Source organism: Gossypium arboreum, chromosome 10 (genome assembly GCF_025698485.1).
Source record: "Gossypium arboreum isolate Shixiya-1 chromosome 10, ASM2569848v2, whole genome shotgun sequence".
Lineage (NCBI taxonomy): Eukaryota > Viridiplantae > Streptophyta > Magnoliopsida > Malvales > Malvaceae > Gossypium > Gossypium arboreum.
The window spans coordinates 112,696,949-112,714,722 of record NC_069079.1 but is presented as its reverse complement, the minus strand read 5'-3'; the positions used below and the strand labels follow the sequence as shown (position 1 = coordinate 112,714,722).

The following is a 17,774-nucleotide window of genomic DNA, read 5'->3' as shown; positions in this document are numbered from 1 at the left end:
ATTAAATACAAGAATTTAGAGTAATTCAGCCTGAATTGTCTACTTCATTACCTTAGTTTTCTATAGCTAATAATTTCCCTAAATTCACTAATTTGATAACCTTTGAAGATAATATTTAACCTTACAAACTCCCTTAAGATTTCTATCCAAACCTTAAGATACAAACTCTCTCAAAAAGATACAATGTGTTTGCAAATTAAGCTCAATTACAAGAAAAAACAATTGAGCTAATAGAATAGCAATGAAGCTCACACGTGTATGAAAGAAAAGTACGAAAATATTTGGCACAAAGGTCGTTTTGATTGATCTTTCTGCTTGAATATGCTTTCTTGTTGTTATAGGACCTTTGTAATATGCTATTTATACCCTCTAATTCATTTTCAACTGTTTGGGTTGTTGTGAAACTTAGTAAAGCTGTTGGGATGAAAATACAAATGCATTTAATTCACCTGCAACAAAAGGTATCGATACTTTTTTTAAGAGTATCGATGCCAATAACATTTAATCTTTGATTCAATAACTATTAAAGTTAATTTACAATGATACCAAAGATGATTTATCAATATCTGATAAAAGGTATCGATATTGTTTGTCATTGTTTGAAAAATCATAAAAACATAATGTAAAAGTGGTATCGATAAAATTCAATAGGTATCGATATATTTTGAAAAGTATCGATACGTATTGCTTTTGTTCAATTTATTATTCAGATCAATGAGCAAGTTTAGTATCGATAAAAAAATATGGTATCGATAAAATTATATCAGTATGGATACTTTTTGGAAAATATCGATACTTTTTGTAGGGAGCAGTTTTTCAATTGATTTAAAATTGTTTCAATCAAATTCAAGAGTTTAAAATTGTTTTCGAACTTTGTTCAAAATAATCTAAGTGTTCAAAACATTTTCTAAAATGTTTTAGAAGTGTTGAAATAATTTTTATACTTTAAGCTTTATAAATTCTTTGTTCAAAAATAAATTTTATTTAAAAACATTTTTGTTTGTTATATCGAACAATTATCAAATAAAGCTAGTTTAACAATAGTTAATGAGTCCTATTTTATCATCTTAATTGATTTAAATTTTTTATTTGAATTGAGTGAAATGAAATTTAAATCGGATGGAGTGAAATTGTTTGATTTGAATTAAAAAATTAATTATGTCAAATTAAAATCGTGTTACAATAACTAATTTCATGATAAAGCATATAAATTTGAAACCAATATATTTGAAAACTTTTTCAAAGCAAAATAAGAGGAAAAAAAGATACTTTAGTATAATAAACTTGATTTGGTAATTTACTTGTTTAGGTTTTAAAATTATTATTTTGATTTCTTTTTGAAATTTTAAACGTTTTTATATATATTCTTTAGAATTTTGAAATTTTTGAAAATTTTTGAAAATTTTTTGAATTTTTTGTAATTCTTGTTAAAGAGGCTAATTTGCTCATTTTTGAGCGAATATTTACACTAATATGTTATTTAAATTATTCAAATTGTAAAATTTAACTCAATTCGAAAAATCAAATCACTTATTTGAGTTGACTCAAAAAAATCAAATAACTCAATTCGATTAACTCAAAATTTAAAAAAAATTAATTTTTTCAAATCGAATTAAATTTTGTTAACGTATATTTCGAGATAATGCGATGATTCATTGAGGAGATCACAATTTAATAATGTTAGAATTAACACTCCATTTGGGGAATATAATTGAGCTGCAATTTATTCTATTGGTCATGGAGTTTGTAGTAGGCCAATAATTGGGCAAGCTAAAGCTTCAATAACGAGAAGCTGAAGCTCGACGCAAGATTTGTTGCTCAAAACCTCGTTGGAATCGGATTGAAAACTATGATAGAAGCTTGAGGTGAGTTTGAAGTAAAATCAAATAATTGGAGCTTAATTTGATTATAAGACCGTTATATTTTTGGATTTGAATCTTATATTTCAACACTGAATGCAACAGGGATTGATTAAGTCTTAACTCGATTAGTATTGACATTGTTGCCAATGTAGGAGGATGTAAGTTTGAGTGCGTTAAAGTGCATTATCCTTCTATTTAAGGGTTAGGGAAGGATTGTGAGTAGTTCTAGACATTGTATAAATAAAAAAAAGCAGATATTATAAGAACGAGATCCAAACCGAATAGATTACTCATCAAATAAGACAAATGAAGTTTGTGAATCAAACATGCTTATCGAGAAGCAAATTGGGTGGCAGACTTCATGGTAAATTTGACTACAGGTCAGAATCCTGGATTAATCCAATTGGATAGTCACCCCCAGGGTATTTGGAACCTGATTATGAGAGATATTGGGAGCAACTTATGGAAGAAATTGTATTCTAGGCCATACGTTTTTAAGGAAAAGTTAGTCTCCTTTAGTAGTAATCGGTCTCATTTCATGCTGAGTTGGCATGATCAATGGTTGCCACTCCTTCTCATTGATCCAAGGGGTTGTCATGAGAATTGTTCCCACTTCTTGGTGATTTCTTAAAACAATTTCTTATTTACTTTTCTGCTTTTTCTCGGTGATTTCTTAGAAGAAAAAAACAATGAACTATTTAGTTTATCAAGTTTGATGCCATTGTTGCAGCAAGTTCTCTCTTCCCTGGAAAGCATTGCCCCCTCTTAGAGAGCAATGTTCATGTATGGGAATATCCGTAGCTACTCTTTACTGATTTTGATTCTACTGATCACAGCAGTTATTGCGGGCTCAATTTTTTATGCTTTTTTTTACCTACTTCTATGCGGTTTACTTGGTCTAGTTGTTTTAGGGGCTTTCTTTTTTCTAAGATCTAGAAATCGGTTCCAACAAGTTGAGGAAGATCATCTCGACAACATGTTAGGAATGCCAACGAGGTTTTCTTATGAAGAGTTGAAGAAAATCACCAAGAATTTTAGCAACAAGCTTGGTGAAGGCGGATTTGGGTCTGTATCTCAAGGAACACTGCCTTCGGGTTCTCAAGTTGCAGTGAAACATCTTTTTGGCATTGGTCCAGTTAACAAGTCCTTCGTAGCTGAAGTTCAGACGATTGGAAGCATACACCATTTCAATCTGGTAAGTTTGGTTGGATTTTGTGCTGAAAAGTTCAATAGGCTTTTAGTTTACGAGTACATGGCTAATGGATCATTAGACCGATGGATCTTTAATAAAAACCAGGATCTTTCACTTGATTGGCAAGTTAGAAGATCATTTTAGATATAGCCAAAGGACTTGCTCATCTTCATGAAGACTGCAACCGAAAGATAATTCACTTAGATATAAAACCTCAAAATATCCTTTTAGATGAGAATTTCAATGCTAAAGTTTCAGATTTTGGGTTATCTAAGCTAATTGAAAAAGATCAAAGTCAAGCTGTTACAAGTATGAGGGGAACCCCAGGTTATATGGCTCCTGAATGGTTAAAGTTTAGTCATAACTGAGAAAGTAGATGTCTATAGCTTGGGTATTATAGTCCTAGAAGTTCTGTGCGGGCGGCGAAACATCGATGGATCTCAACAAGAAGAAGATAGGCATTTATTGAAACTTTTTGGAAGAAAGCAAGAGGAAGGACAACTCTTGGATTTAGTTGATAAGTGCAGCAATGATATGCAATCAAACGCGTTGAAGTCGTAGAAATGATGAAGGTTGCTGCGTGGTGCTTACAAACTGATTCTGCCAGGAGGCCTTCCATGTCCGCGGTTGTGAAGCTTTTTGAGGGTTCAGTTGATGTTGTAATTGATATGGATGAAGATTTACTAAATGAATTAACACCAGAAGTTGGGGAGAGTTTTGCTACAACAGTTTTACCTTCCATGTTATCTGGGCCAAGGTCATGATCATGGAATGCGTCTGTTCCCAGTTTTAACCAGTCTAAAATTAGTAAAATTGTTGTCAATCCTTCTGCCATGTTCCAAAGCTAGCTTTGAGTGTACTTGTATTCATCCCAACCTTTGGGTCCATAAAGTAAAAGCTACCCAAAAGAAAATCCAAGACTCAAAACGGTAGTAGAAGATTTGTTGGTTTTTATCATAAGATTACATGTACTTTAAAAGGGAAAGTCTAGCAAGAAAGTTCCTATTTTTGCTTCGTAGACTAGACTTCCTATTTTGTTTTTTTGTTTTTTTTTTTCAAGACTACATACAATTACACGTTCTGAAAGGTTAATCCGCGTATACATTTCACTCCACCCAAAAGACAATGCGTTGTCCCCCCAAATGGGTGACTATGAATGGAATTATAGTAAATGAAATCCAAGGAAAACGAGTTGTATTTTATTTGAGGGGAAAAAAATGGTTATGGTACACCGTAGTTAATCAGATTAGTGAACGATTACCTCATACAACCTCACACAATGATCAGCTCCGCAAGAAGCAAGCTGCAGGTTTGCGCTATTTTCATTGTTCTCAGGGTTCTTCCACGCCAAACGGTTAACTGCAGAAACATGACACATGAAAGGATCAAGCCGTATGATCTGAGCAGTGGCCACACCTGGTGTTGGAATGCTATCATCACTTCTTTCAACATGAAGGCTCCAAATTTGAAGGAGTCCACTCTCCATTCCCACTGCAAGAAGCCCATCATTTCTTTGTCGGTCAAGACCAACCCAAGACAGGGCAGTGACACTACTGTCGAACTGCGGTAAAGTTAAAAGTGGCTTAACCGAAGATGTTTTCTCCACACCCCAGATCTTCACTGTCTTGTCCCTAGAACCTGTCACAAATTCATGACCAAAAGGGTTCCACGAACATGCCCATATTATTCTTTTATGAGCCTCCTGCCGAGCTACAAGCTTGTAATCAATTTCATCATTGCCTACGGATAGAAACGAGATGATTTAATCTCAAAATTTAACCAGATATGAACATGATCGAGGAATTCAATCAATGCAAAAACCTTCTGCCTTAAATTTCTAATTCCCCGAAAGTATGCAAAAAGATGTAGGTTAACAGTTTTCTCCTGCCTCCCCATTTAGTGATTAGTTTGCTCGAAAAGTAAACAAGCTAAAGAAGTCATTTCTGGGACAACTTTAGCAACAGTTGCCTTTTACAAGACAACAAATATACTTACATGGACTTCTTTCGAAATTAGACCAACTAGATCAAGTACTTAAATGAAACAGTATTATAACACAATTAGTAGATTCCTGAGTACCTGCTCTATTGATTTTGAAAATGGAGAACTGGCGATCCCTTGAGACTGCCAAAAGAAGGTTGTCATCATGAGAGAACTCCATCTGCGTGACTGTTAAGCTGTGAGACTGCAAGCGACCAACAGCTTTCCATGAACCCACTTGCCATAACCATATTTCTGCTACTGTTGCTGATTGGGCCTGCAGGCGTAGTATAAGAACCAATTGAAAAAAGGACTTAAATTTAACGGTTTATCACTTCAGCACTGCTAAAGCAATGTCATATAGCATTCTTGTTTCAAGAACATTTACACCTCCAACATACCAAACTAACCTCCTAAATTTCATATGCATGTTGTTTTTAGAGATTCCAGAACTTACTACTAAGATGTTTCCAATTAGTTTCTCATTAAAAAAAAAAATTGGGGAAATTGCAAGATGCAGCCGGTATATATTACTTGTACCATTAACCACAGATAATTTAATAGAAAAAGGAAGCAACAATTACTTTTATGACCCCAATGTTCAATGGGAAAAAGATAACTATGAGTCTATGACATGCGATTTTTACTTGTACAAACAAGACTATGTATAAATTTAATGATAAAAATATACACAATTACTTTATAGTATATATACATCAGTGACCATAAGAAACAACGTTAATTGTGTATAAAATATTGTATTTAGTTCATCCTAAAGACGACAGTATCTTTTGAAGGAACCCTAAAGCCTCAACCAACTTACTCAAGCAAAAGAACTCTAAATCCTCAACCAAATTACTCGAGCACTCAAACTAAAGGTTAATAACAATAAACATCAATAGAGCAATACGAAAATTGTATCGAATGAACTTAAAAAACTAGATGCACATTAGTAAAATTAATCTTCTCAATTTTGAACTGCACACAGTATTTTCCATTATATGGTCCCTTGTCCAAAATCAGTGAATTTAGGGGCTTTGGACTTCTACAAACATGCATATATTTTAGACTAAATATGGGGAGAAAAACTATTTTCTTTTTACCAATTTTACATATTGACATATCCATATCAATAACTATTTCTCTCCATGGTGGCTATTACTAATTATTTTTGTAAGACCACCCTATTTTATTATTCCTCCAAAAATTTCTTTCCCCAATGACTAACAAGATCCACCCTATACAACCTTATCATCAAGAAATAACTGCCAGCTTCTCAGAGTTTTCCCCAAAGTGAACTTTTCATAACAATGTCCCAAAACAAGACATGATAGAAAGCACCCACATTGTGGTTTAACAATCAACGTGAAAAGAGAGGTTAATTCAAAACATAAATGGAAGCAAGATTACATCAAAACACAATCCACCCTACCAAATTCATCAAAATTAAATTTCTAGTGACCCAAACGGAAAGAAAGACATGTACCTTACATGATGAAGCAACAAGCTTTCCCTCATGATCACAGCATAAGGAAAACAGTTCATTTCCATGTCCATAGAGTTTGTGTGATTCTGGCCATAGTGTATGCCATGCAAGTTGATCCTCAATAGGAGGTTCAGTTAAAGCGACTGGAACAGCATCAGGAACAGATTCAAGAGTGTCAAGACCATCATTTCCAAGATTCTCTTGGATCTCATGAGTTGCTGAAAGGGAAAACGTTACTGTCAAATAATTTGCTTATACAAGTTCATGCACATAAACTAATGGAGATAAACTTAGGTCATTACAATTAGCAAGAAATTTCACCATCAAAAGGAAACACAACAAGAGTGATAAGAAGAGCATTAATGTTGCAAAATAATTGTGCTCACAGGCAGTTGTTCAATGTGAAAATCAGATTCAACTGCTCTGTCCACAGACAGCTTGGCAAGGACAGGTTAGTCTGCATCTACAAGTTTCTCAAGGCACAAGCATCTAAAATGGCACATAGGATATCCAAACTAGATAACTAGCTGTATACTCGCAAGGTTTTTTTCTTTATAAAAGAAACCTCTATAAAATCTAAATCATTTATTTATCAAAAAAGTAAAATTATGTTAAATCAGACAAAAAGGGTACATGATATCTCTGTTGGAATGCACGTATGATTTATGAGACTAACCATTTACATATATAGGTTTCTGTGATAGACCAAGAGCAGACATATTGGCACCCAAGACCTGAACATCTGCTTGGCCATCTTCAGGAAAACTTGACTGTTCTGACGTAGCATAATGCAGTGTCTTTAAGAAGGATAAAGGGGCTTCAAACACTCTGGCAACTTTCTCCTCTGCTCCACTGACAAAACGATGGTTCCCTTTTCCTTGAATGACAGTTGCACAATTAATATCATGCCCATGTACTTGAGGTCGGGCAATTTCATTCCAGGAGTCCCCATCACTCTGAGGATCTCGATTGTGCCATGAAGCAAAAATACGAGTTGTCTGCAACAAGAAATTACAACATCAATACTGCCATTTAATTTCATGAAAAATTCAAAGGAATGTAAATTAATTCTATTGATATCAACATCTCGTCTTTAAAATAAATTAATTACAAAAGGGACCCAATATTTCAATTGATTGTTTATGTCCATAAATTGTCAATAAAGTTTATAAAATTAAATGATTAAAAAGTTCATAAACTATTTCTTAAAAATGGGTGACATCTCACCTGATCATGACTTACTGACAGCAGGTACTCACCACACCTTGCCCAAGCAATATCTGTCACTGCTGCAAAATGCCCAGAAGGTACTTTCTGTGGTTGCCAATTATCTGAGCTAACACCAATATTTTTCCACATATGGAATGAGCCACCATACCCGTGTGCCAAGATAGAACGTGCATCTGGGCTCCAATGACCACCATAAAAGCCTAAAGCACAATGACTTAATTCCCCAACAGTGACCACATTCATCCAAATACCAGTTTTCCTCTCAGGTTGCCAGATCATCATAGTCTTATCCATTGATGCAGACAAAATGCTTTGGGGTTGATAGAAGCCAATATCTTCCTCAGCTGCCAGTGAAGGTGGTTGCCACTGTACCGAATATACCCAATCCTCATGTCCAATCAGAAGAGATTCCAAAGATATTTGGTAAGAGAATGAGCCAGCGACAAAAACAGGACCTTCAATGTAAGATGCCAGACCTATTTCACCTCTTTTATATGTACCCTCTATATTGGCTAGAGAACCTCGGAGAGTCAACTTCCATATGCGTATACCTTTGTCCTGAGATGAACTTACAAGTAGAACACTATCGACTTCACCACTGAATATAGGTAACGAGAAGTCTAAACTCCTGATCCAATCCGTATGCCCTTTTAGTTCACATGCGCGTACGAACTGGACATGCAAATTTAAAAGTGAAAAGAAAATTTACTTATGGGCCACAGAGAAATATTCGAGGGCCAAAAATGACATGGTTAAAAAATAAAGGGTGCTATTGGGTATTTTGACACCTTTCAGAATGAATGGCCTTAGATAAAGGAGAATGGAAAAGGGCTTTTCTGTTGAACGACTACCAGCTTGGAATTAAAAACATTTTGAGTTAAAATCAATAGCAGAAGTTGGTACCTTTCCGGTCCTCTCCCCACAATAAAGATAAATCTTGTTATCCAATCCTCCCATTGCCAGGGCTATAAGCCCCGTATTTCCAGGCAGTTGCACAAGTGAAAGTGTTACCATTGGTCTTGAGCCAACAACTAGAGTTTCCAGACATGATAATTTACATTCACCTAAAAGAAAAAACAATCAAGGTTTCAGTGGTTATCAACTATTGTTCAATAATAATTCTTGGAAGAGGATAGCAAATGGTTGATTAACAAAAAAGTTATAAACCTAAATGACAAATTAAACACAGATAGTCATCAAAACATGCTAAAATCAGATTAAAATTGAAGGAGTTCTACAAAAACTGCCTCTAGCTTTGTTGCATCCTGCATTGAAACATCGACACTTTTGTCCAATTAATGCTTGTTTAACAGAACCAAGACATCAAACAGTGTAATGGAAAGTTCAAACAATCCATTCTCTATTCCTCTCATCTCAATCAATTTAAAAATGACCAAGTGAACAAATTGATTCCAGTTTTTAAGAAATGAGCTTTATGAAGCCAATTCATCTAATTGATACATGAACCGGACCTGAATAGCCGAATTCCTCTCAAAGTCGTATAAGGACATTAAATCAAAATGACAAATCCATGGTGTAAGAAGAACATATTACTTACAGTTAGCTAACAATTGTCTAAAACAACAATATCTAAAGAGGATTACAAGTGACACAAGCAGTCTAGACATAGAATGTGTTTCAATCCTTAAATCTTTTTTGCCACACCATGCAGCATTGTGAGAACACTTCACATAAGAAATTTTTTTAAAAGATAAAGGAGCTGACAAAATATTTTCTCTTTTCCAGAAAAAAAAAAACCCTTTAAAGGGTTACCTCTTGAAAAAATAAAGACCTACCTGGCACAAACCCAAACTCAATAATAAAAAGTAAACTTACATCCACAAGAAATAGTATGTAGATTTTATTAGCTAGCCAAGTTAAAATCTCAATAGACGCAAATATCAAACTCTTAGTAGTTTAAACAAACAGAAAGCAAGTAATTTCTGAAGCAATTGGAATGCAATATGGTGTATGCATTGGGAATTTGCAGTAGCTATTTTTATAATTGCGGCAAATTACAGAACAGGTGAAAACAAAAGATTTTGAATTAACAATGACAGCAAATGCAAAAAAGGGTTAAATTAAGTTGCATCAAACATTAGCTCACAGCCAGAAGAAGTTGGAAACACAACATCCCATATGAAAACGGTGCCATCAGAAGAAGATGTAGCAAATATTGCATCAGTTTGAGAAACCATAAATCCAGTAATGCATGTTACGCCCTTCTTATGTGATTTTGGCAATTGTAAAACATGCCTCCACTGTAAAAATGGGGAAAAAGAAAAGAATTAAAATAAAGCAATAGTACCAGAAAGATCCAAAGCAAACTAAACATGCCAAACTCTTTCAAAAAAACAAAACTTAAATCTGAAAACAACACCAACTCACTATATTTTGCTTCCTAACTAAGAAAATAAAAATAAAAACTAGAGGAATTGCAGAGTGAATACCTTATTGTCAGCAAGAGAAAGTTCCCATAGGATAATAACACCATCAGCATCTCCAGATAGTAGATAATGCCGCTCTAATTGTTTAGCTGCAAATAACAGAAAGAAAAAATTCACTACCACACTAATGAATTGTTCAAATACCTTAAAAACACTCAAAAAGGTTGAACCTTTTAAGAACAATTTAGTATCAAACCTTTGCACCATTTACTGTACCTTTGAATGCAAACTTATTACTTGGAAGCCAATGAGTGCAATTAACAACTGCCTTATGACCCGGAAGTGTAGTCAAGATCTGAGCAGACTACATCACAAATAAGAAAACAAAGATAAAGCGTTGATCAATAAATAAGAAAAGAAAAATGGAAGAGTCGATCAATAAACAAAGAAAAGAAACAGAGAGAGGTAAAAGGAGAAACCTTGGGACAGAAAATAACAACGGCGTTTTGGGCACCAAAGGAGACCAAATCAGAAGCACCCCATGAAACGTTGTTCACTATTCTGTTGCAACCAGCCCCTATAAACAACCTCTTTACTTCTGTTTTACTGTTGTTAATAGACATTGTTTAAAAAAATGAAAAAAAAAAACCAAGAAAGAAGAAAGAACCGAAAGAGTAGAGAAAAGAAATGAAGAGGGTTTAGGGTTTTGAAGGACAGAACTAAGGGCGAAAAAGGACGGACAGAGAAAAGAAAATAAAAAGGTTAAAGTACTTGGGACATCCCTGTATTATATGGCCGGATCAATTTAGTCCCTCTATTATTAAATGAATCAATATAGTCCATATACAATTAAAAGGATTCAAATAAGTCCAAATCGTAGTAGAGTTAACATTTACTATTTAAAGAATATCTTAAAATTTATTTTTTCAATTACATTTCAATTTCAAATAAACCATGAAAATTTTAAAAATATTATGTAAAATAATAAATGATATATTTTTATTGAGTGAATATTAACTTTCCACTTTAGTTTTATTTGATTCTTTTTAATAATATAATGATAAAATTGATTTATTTCATAGTGAAAATTAATTCAATCAGGTTCAAAAGAAAAGGGTATAAGATTTGAAGGCTCTTTTACTAAAATATTATAAAAATAAAATGGTTCTAAATGAGTAATTTGGATCTTTATATTTTTTCTATATCCAATTCCATAAGTGATTCTCTACCTTGTCATCCTTATGTCTAACATGTCCTTTCAGAATTCTAAATAACTACTATTGATGATTATTTAAGACCAAAATTATCTACAGATTTTCAAATCCACATAAATGGTGACAATTTAATGTTGAATTTACTAAAATATTATACATTTCATCATATTTTGAAAAATAATTCTAAACTTATATTGTTTAAATAAATAATTATTTTATAACATTTTGGTAAAAAATCAAGGTTTGAGAGAAGAATAAAAATATTTAATTGCTTTCACTTAATTATGGAATGTTAAATTTATTGTTGTAAAAGTTACTTAAATTTTAAACCTATCGAAACTTTTAATTTAGACGTTGATTGATAAAATAAAAAATTAAGTGTTGAAAAACAAGAATTAAAATATTAAGTATTGAATTTAAGTTATAAATTTTGTTTGATATATCTATATACTGAAATATAATTTGATTGTTTGATAACTATAAATTATGAATTATGAAAAATTTTATTCTATATTTTATTCTTAATTTCCAAATGTTCCATCAAATTTGAAAGAAAATCAAATTTTAAAAGGTCTTTATAGGTGTCGAGCTCAGTACTATTGAATGTCATATTTTATTTTCGTAAAGAGTGTTGATTCCTTAACTATTGGAGAAGACAAACGATTACACTAATTTCGTCACCCTTGGGTGTCAAGTTTAGTATTGTGAGATCGCTGACTACGGTTAGCGACTTCTTACATTTTGGCCCTAAAAATACCTATCATGGCTCATTCTCGTAGGGTTAGGATTTATGGGTTAGTATGTTTGCTAACAATTTTCACTGCTTTAAAATGGCAAAGAGGTTAGAAAAATTACATTTTTAGAAATGTGTTAACAACATCGACTCACTTTGTCTAAACTGTAGGAAAAAATGGATAAGACTTTTTTATCGAACAAAGTCATTTTGGTGAATTTGTTTCAATACGAGAGCACTTTTACAATGATCACCCACTTTTGAGAAATATGGTTCCTATTAGCTTAGCCAAATAGCCACAAGCCATTAGTATTGGTAGGACTATATGGTTGCTACCATAAACAAATGGCACCATTAAGTTGTAAAGTTATTGCATTTGGTGGGTATATATGGTTAATGCCACTAATAAATGACATCAAACATTTTGCATTTAATGGGTTCATATGGCTGCTGAAGTAGTCGACAACTACCATTAAATAGTCAAATGTTAGGAGACTAAGAAAAAAAAGACAATGTTTATATACACAATGCTGCAACCTTTTTAATCATGGTGGCATAAACAATATATCTACCATATGTGAATTGTTGTATTAGAAGCTTAGATTAATCAAGAGTTAAGGATCGATTTATGTATTTTTTTCCCATAAATTTATAATTATATTACTATTATGTAATTACAACAATTTAGAGTTTAGGTGATGTGAAATTTTACTATCCTAGGAAAAATTTTCATCAAGTTGATGTCTAGTATACATGTCAAATAAATGGTTGAAACACTAAACTCTAAACGAAATGAATGAAAATAAACATTAGGAAGTTTTTAAATTTGTTTAATCAAAAGTCGCATATACATTTAATACTCAAGAAAAAAGATACCAAAAAATTATCATCCTTGGCCTACTTGATACATCGAATCTCCATCCATCATCTAGAGAAATCTAAGATTAACCTTTACATCTACAAAGTTGGGTCTATCGTTAGGACTAGCTAGTACAATAGCTTGGACATCTTCAACAAGAACATCTCTACCTTTGCCTCAACTTCAAGCTCAATCTCTGCCTCGACCACAACCATTTTGCCCATCACTAACACCTTTGTCCAATGGTGCACCTTTGTTACAACACAATCCTAGATTCCCCCTTCTTCCAACTTGGCCTCCAATATAATCATCATTTGTTACCTACATACCTTACAACTTAGGTGATGTTAAATTTCCCACCTAACAAAAATATTAGAAAATGCCAACTAGCCAACTAGGGGTTATCACGTGCCCCATGAGGCCAACCCATATAAACCCTCTCTCACCTTGAGAAGGGATACATTTACTCATTCTCTCACCTAGCTTTCTTATCTCTCTTCTTCATTTCCTCACTTGTTCCTCTCCTCTCCCAAATATCAACCATCTCCACTACAAAAAAAGTACTACTTTCTTCCCCTATAAGGTGAATTGACCTCAACTTTCATCATGATCTCTTCCACGCCACCTCTTAGTATCAATAATTGGTGCTATGAGTGCGAATCAAACATGACTCATTCCACCACCGATGCTCCTACAAACCCAGAAGAAAAAGACCAGGATCAACAACAAACTTAAACCCAACCACAAATAACCTAAAACCAACCCTAAACTAATACTAAATGACAACATACCAAACCGCCTCCTCAACCAAGTTTTCCTCAAGACCTATATGGTGCTTATGATCATCATCATCCTTACTATGGAGGTTACTTTTAGTACTACCAATATGTTGGAAAAAAATTCGATTCGAAAATGATTTTCTTACATAATGGAAAAATAAAATTTTTAAAATCAAGTCTACATGTGATATTTATAGTAATAAACTTTTCTTGAAATCGCACATGTGTTTTGGGCTAGATGGATCCTTATCATTCTCAACTTTCAATAGAACGACCTTCTCCACTATTCTCATACCACGAAATGCTTCAAGTATGGGTTCAAACAAAATTGAATGAAATACAAAACAAAAAATTATTTACTCTACTTTCAGTGAGAAAGTGAAACTCTCTCTAATGGAAGCTAGTAGAACTATTATCCCCAAAAAATAAAATTTATAGTTAGAAATAAATTCTCATTTTTTTGGGCAAAATAACAATATCTCAAAGTTGTGTAATTTATTTTGTTTTTATCCCTACCGGTGTAATCTATTTATAAGGAGAATAAGTGAAACTTTAGTTGAATTAGTAGAAACATTTAATGTCTTTTTAATAGAAAAACAATCTCCTAGTTGAACTAGGAAAGAGAGGGGCGGCAACTCTAGTTTAACATACTAAAGTTTATCGTCCCTTATATTCAATATGAGAGGCTTTAGGACATATACTGTATCAGATCCAATTATAAGTGTTTCCTAGACTTTTAACCAGCACTTTATAATTCAATTAATTAATTTGTTAATTAATAATTAAAAAAACTATAAATTAATTTTCAGGTCATTTTCACACTTAGTTAGAAAATCACATTCATTTCCGAATGTTTCTCATTTCTCTAACTTTATCATTTCTATTCATTTTTGTTTATTTGATTCAACATACAATTTATTTCTAATTTCAACGAGCTAACAGAGGGATTGATTGAACATATGTGATTAGGACTCAAATGATTTATAATTAAGTTCCAACGTTTCATATATTAATTATAAACTCATTTAGTCATGTAGTCCTTCTACTATAGTATCGTGACTAAGCTTTCTCTAATGACATACCATTACGAAAGCTACTCGATCAGTGCTTATCCAATGACCTTGTCATAAGTATGTTACCTTCATAGGATATCGTTAATCTCCTTGGGATAAATCCGCTCTCCCAATATAATCCTATTTTATCTCATGGTAACCATTACATCTTCATTCATAAAAAGTCAACTACTATCAAATAGTAATTAAGTCATTCACCACAAAGACGAACGACCCATGACCACGTTTAATTTTCATCTATCATGTACTGCCAATGAGATGATATCACTTACCCATGTCTTAGGTTATGAATTTGTAATACCCTGAAAATTTTTACAGTAAGATATTATCCTTGATATAGTAAAATAAGGAAATAAAGTGACAAAAAGGGAAATTTTGAGTTATGTCAATATTGAGAAGTATATTATGATATATTAATTCAAGAAAGGACTAAATTGTAAAAGTGAGAAAAGTTTTGTTGCACAAGAGTAAATATTCATAATTTGAGGGGTTAAAGTGTAAATATGAAAAATTTAAAGGACCAATAGTGTAAATAATTTAAGAGTGGAATGATCTAGAAACTAAGGAAAATGGATGAATTAGGACCAAATTGAATAGATGAAGAACTATAAGGGACTAAATTGTAATTTTACCAAATTAAATGATGACTCAAGGACGGAATTTTAAAAGATAATGAAGGGCAAAATGGTCAATTGGAAGAGAGAGAAATCTAGAAAGTAATAATGATGCTAGAGATATTTTAATATTTTATAATTATTTAATTAGATAAATATTATTTTATTAATACTTTAATAAGATATTTTATTATTATTTTATTAGTATATAAAGAAAGAAAGATGAGAAATTCTCATCCATATTTTCCCATGCACTAACGTGAGAGAAAGAGAGGAAGAAAGAAAATTTTTCTTTCTTTACAATTTGGTCCTTTACCAAAAATTCACCATTTTCACCCAAAATCAAATGAATTTCCATAGCTACCAAGAGACAAAAATGTTAAGGAGAGCATGGGGAGTTAGAATATCAAGTTGGATTCAAGAAATAGAAGCTGGAAGAGAGAAAATCAAGTTAAAGATTAGTATCAATAGAACAAGGTAAGTATATCAAGATTTCAATATGCTTTTAAGTTTGTTATTCTTGACAAAGCATGGAAATAATGTTATAGTAGAGTTTTCTTACATAAGGTCCTATGTTTTTGATATGTTAGTGAAGAGAAAATAAGAGAAAGTGATAAGAAATGGTGTAGAAAAAGAAAATAAGGGTGTTATAACATGGTAATTAATAGCTTGCACAAAAAGCAGTTTGGACAAAGAAGATAGACTAACTTTGAAAAATTACTATAAATTGTAGAAATCAAATTAGAAGATGAAAAAATATGGAATTAAATATTATTGAGTATAGTTTCTCATAGAATAAATATTTTAAGAAATGGATTTTAAATTTTGAGATATAATGAATTTTGTGAGACAAGGTCGAATGAATTCGGGTTCCCTGTTCGACTTTGAAAAATCATAAAAAATTGAATAAAAATAATTAGGGCTTAAATTTATATTTCTAAAATCCTGAATGAGTATAGTTTTAAGAGAAACAAACAAGAATATCATTTGAATCCTATATGAGGAGATAAATAATTTTTGGTAAAGAGGGGTCGAATCTGTCAGACACGCAATATAGGGTAACTTTAAAGAATAAACTGTACTTATTGGCTAAACCAAAAATTCTGAAATTTTTATGGTAAGAATATATATGAGTCTAGATTTAGGTAAAATTATCGGATATTAATTTAGAGCTCTATAGATCCAGATATAAATAATTTAGTGACTATGATGCGAGATAAACAACTTGAATATTCATAAAAGTAAATAATAAAAATTATGGATAATGTTACTTACAAGTGTGTTATCTACATTAAGGATGTGGAATGGAGAGGAGGAGGAGGAAAATATGTATGAATATTCATCTAGCATGGCTAATTTGCATATTTTAGGCTCAGGGACTAAATTGAATAAAAGTAAAACTTTATGGGCAATTTTGTAAACATGTCGAAATGACCAAATTGCATGAAATGGATTATTTTATTATTTAAATTACAAATTTGAATGAAATTATTAATTTAGTTCAAGATTGGGGAAAACATGTTTTAGGATTAAATTGAAAAGTGTTGAAATTATGAAAAATCGATATTTTATAGAATTCATGGATTGTTATCAATATATATAAGAATAATAGCTGGAAATAAGGATTAAATTGCAAGAATTTTATTTTCCTGACCCTAAGGATGAAATCGTCATTAATTAAAAGTTTAAGGGCAAAATGGTAATTTTGCCTAGAGCATTAATTAAATGCATTAGAATATGAAATGAATGAAAATGATGATCAAATTTATTTATAAAGATCCGGACGACTCAAATATGAGACTTGATCGTGGAAAAGAAAAGATATCAGATTAATGAAATTATAAACACAAACAAGTAATGAGGTAAGTTCGCGTAACTTGAATTATATTCTTAAATGCTTGAGATTGTATGTTATTTATATGAATATGATTTGAATGTTCATTATATGAAAATTTATGAAACATTGATATATTTGATAAAATAGGAAGAAATCCGTTTGAATGAAAGGAAAATTCGATGGATCTCGAAAAGAAATTGACAAGAAAAGGATCTAGCAGGACGGGTGATCCTATCTGATATAGCCCTCCAAAGAATATATGTAAAATAGATTTAGCCGGACGGGTAATCCGAATTAGGTCTGAATTTAGCTTTGGATAGTAATTCAGATCGAAACTCATTAGAGTAATTGTCGTTGCAGGATTTAGCTTTGACCGGTAATCCCGACAATACTCTATGAGTTTATATTCTTGAGGATTTAGCCTTGACCGGTAATCCCATTAGAAGAATGAGGTTCGCGGGAGTATGCTCTCGATATGAAATGTGTAAGACCATGGTTGAAAGATACCATGGCAACTCAGTGTAAGAC

At 32.3% G+C, this 17,774-nt stretch overlaps 1 protein-coding gene and 1 pseudogene across 1 annotated transcript; one reads left to right on the top strand and one right to left on the bottom strand.

Moving 5' to 3' along the window:
* The first annotated feature begins 2,448 nt into the window (after positions 1–2,448).
* Positions 2,449–4,467, top strand: LOC128281751 (G-type lectin S-receptor-like serine/threonine-protein kinase SD2-5; annotated as a pseudogene).
* On the bottom strand, positions 4,232–10,922 carry LOC108489426 (elongator complex protein 2). Its single transcript, XM_017793973.2, has 10 exons — positions 10,617–10,922; positions 10,414–10,501; positions 10,201–10,286; positions 9,858–10,011; positions 8,654–8,814; positions 7,748–8,422; positions 7,197–7,518; positions 6,521–6,738; positions 5,134–5,311; positions 4,232–4,794 (listed from the first exon to the last, which is right to left on the bottom strand). Exons 1-10 carry the CDS (start codon positions 10,758–10,760, stop codon positions 4,301–4,303), a joined length of 2,520 nt encoding a protein of 839 aa, XP_017649462.1. The 5' UTR covers positions 10,761–10,922; the 3' UTR covers positions 4,232–4,300.
* Between the last annotated feature and the right edge of the window lie 6,852 nt (positions 10,923–17,774).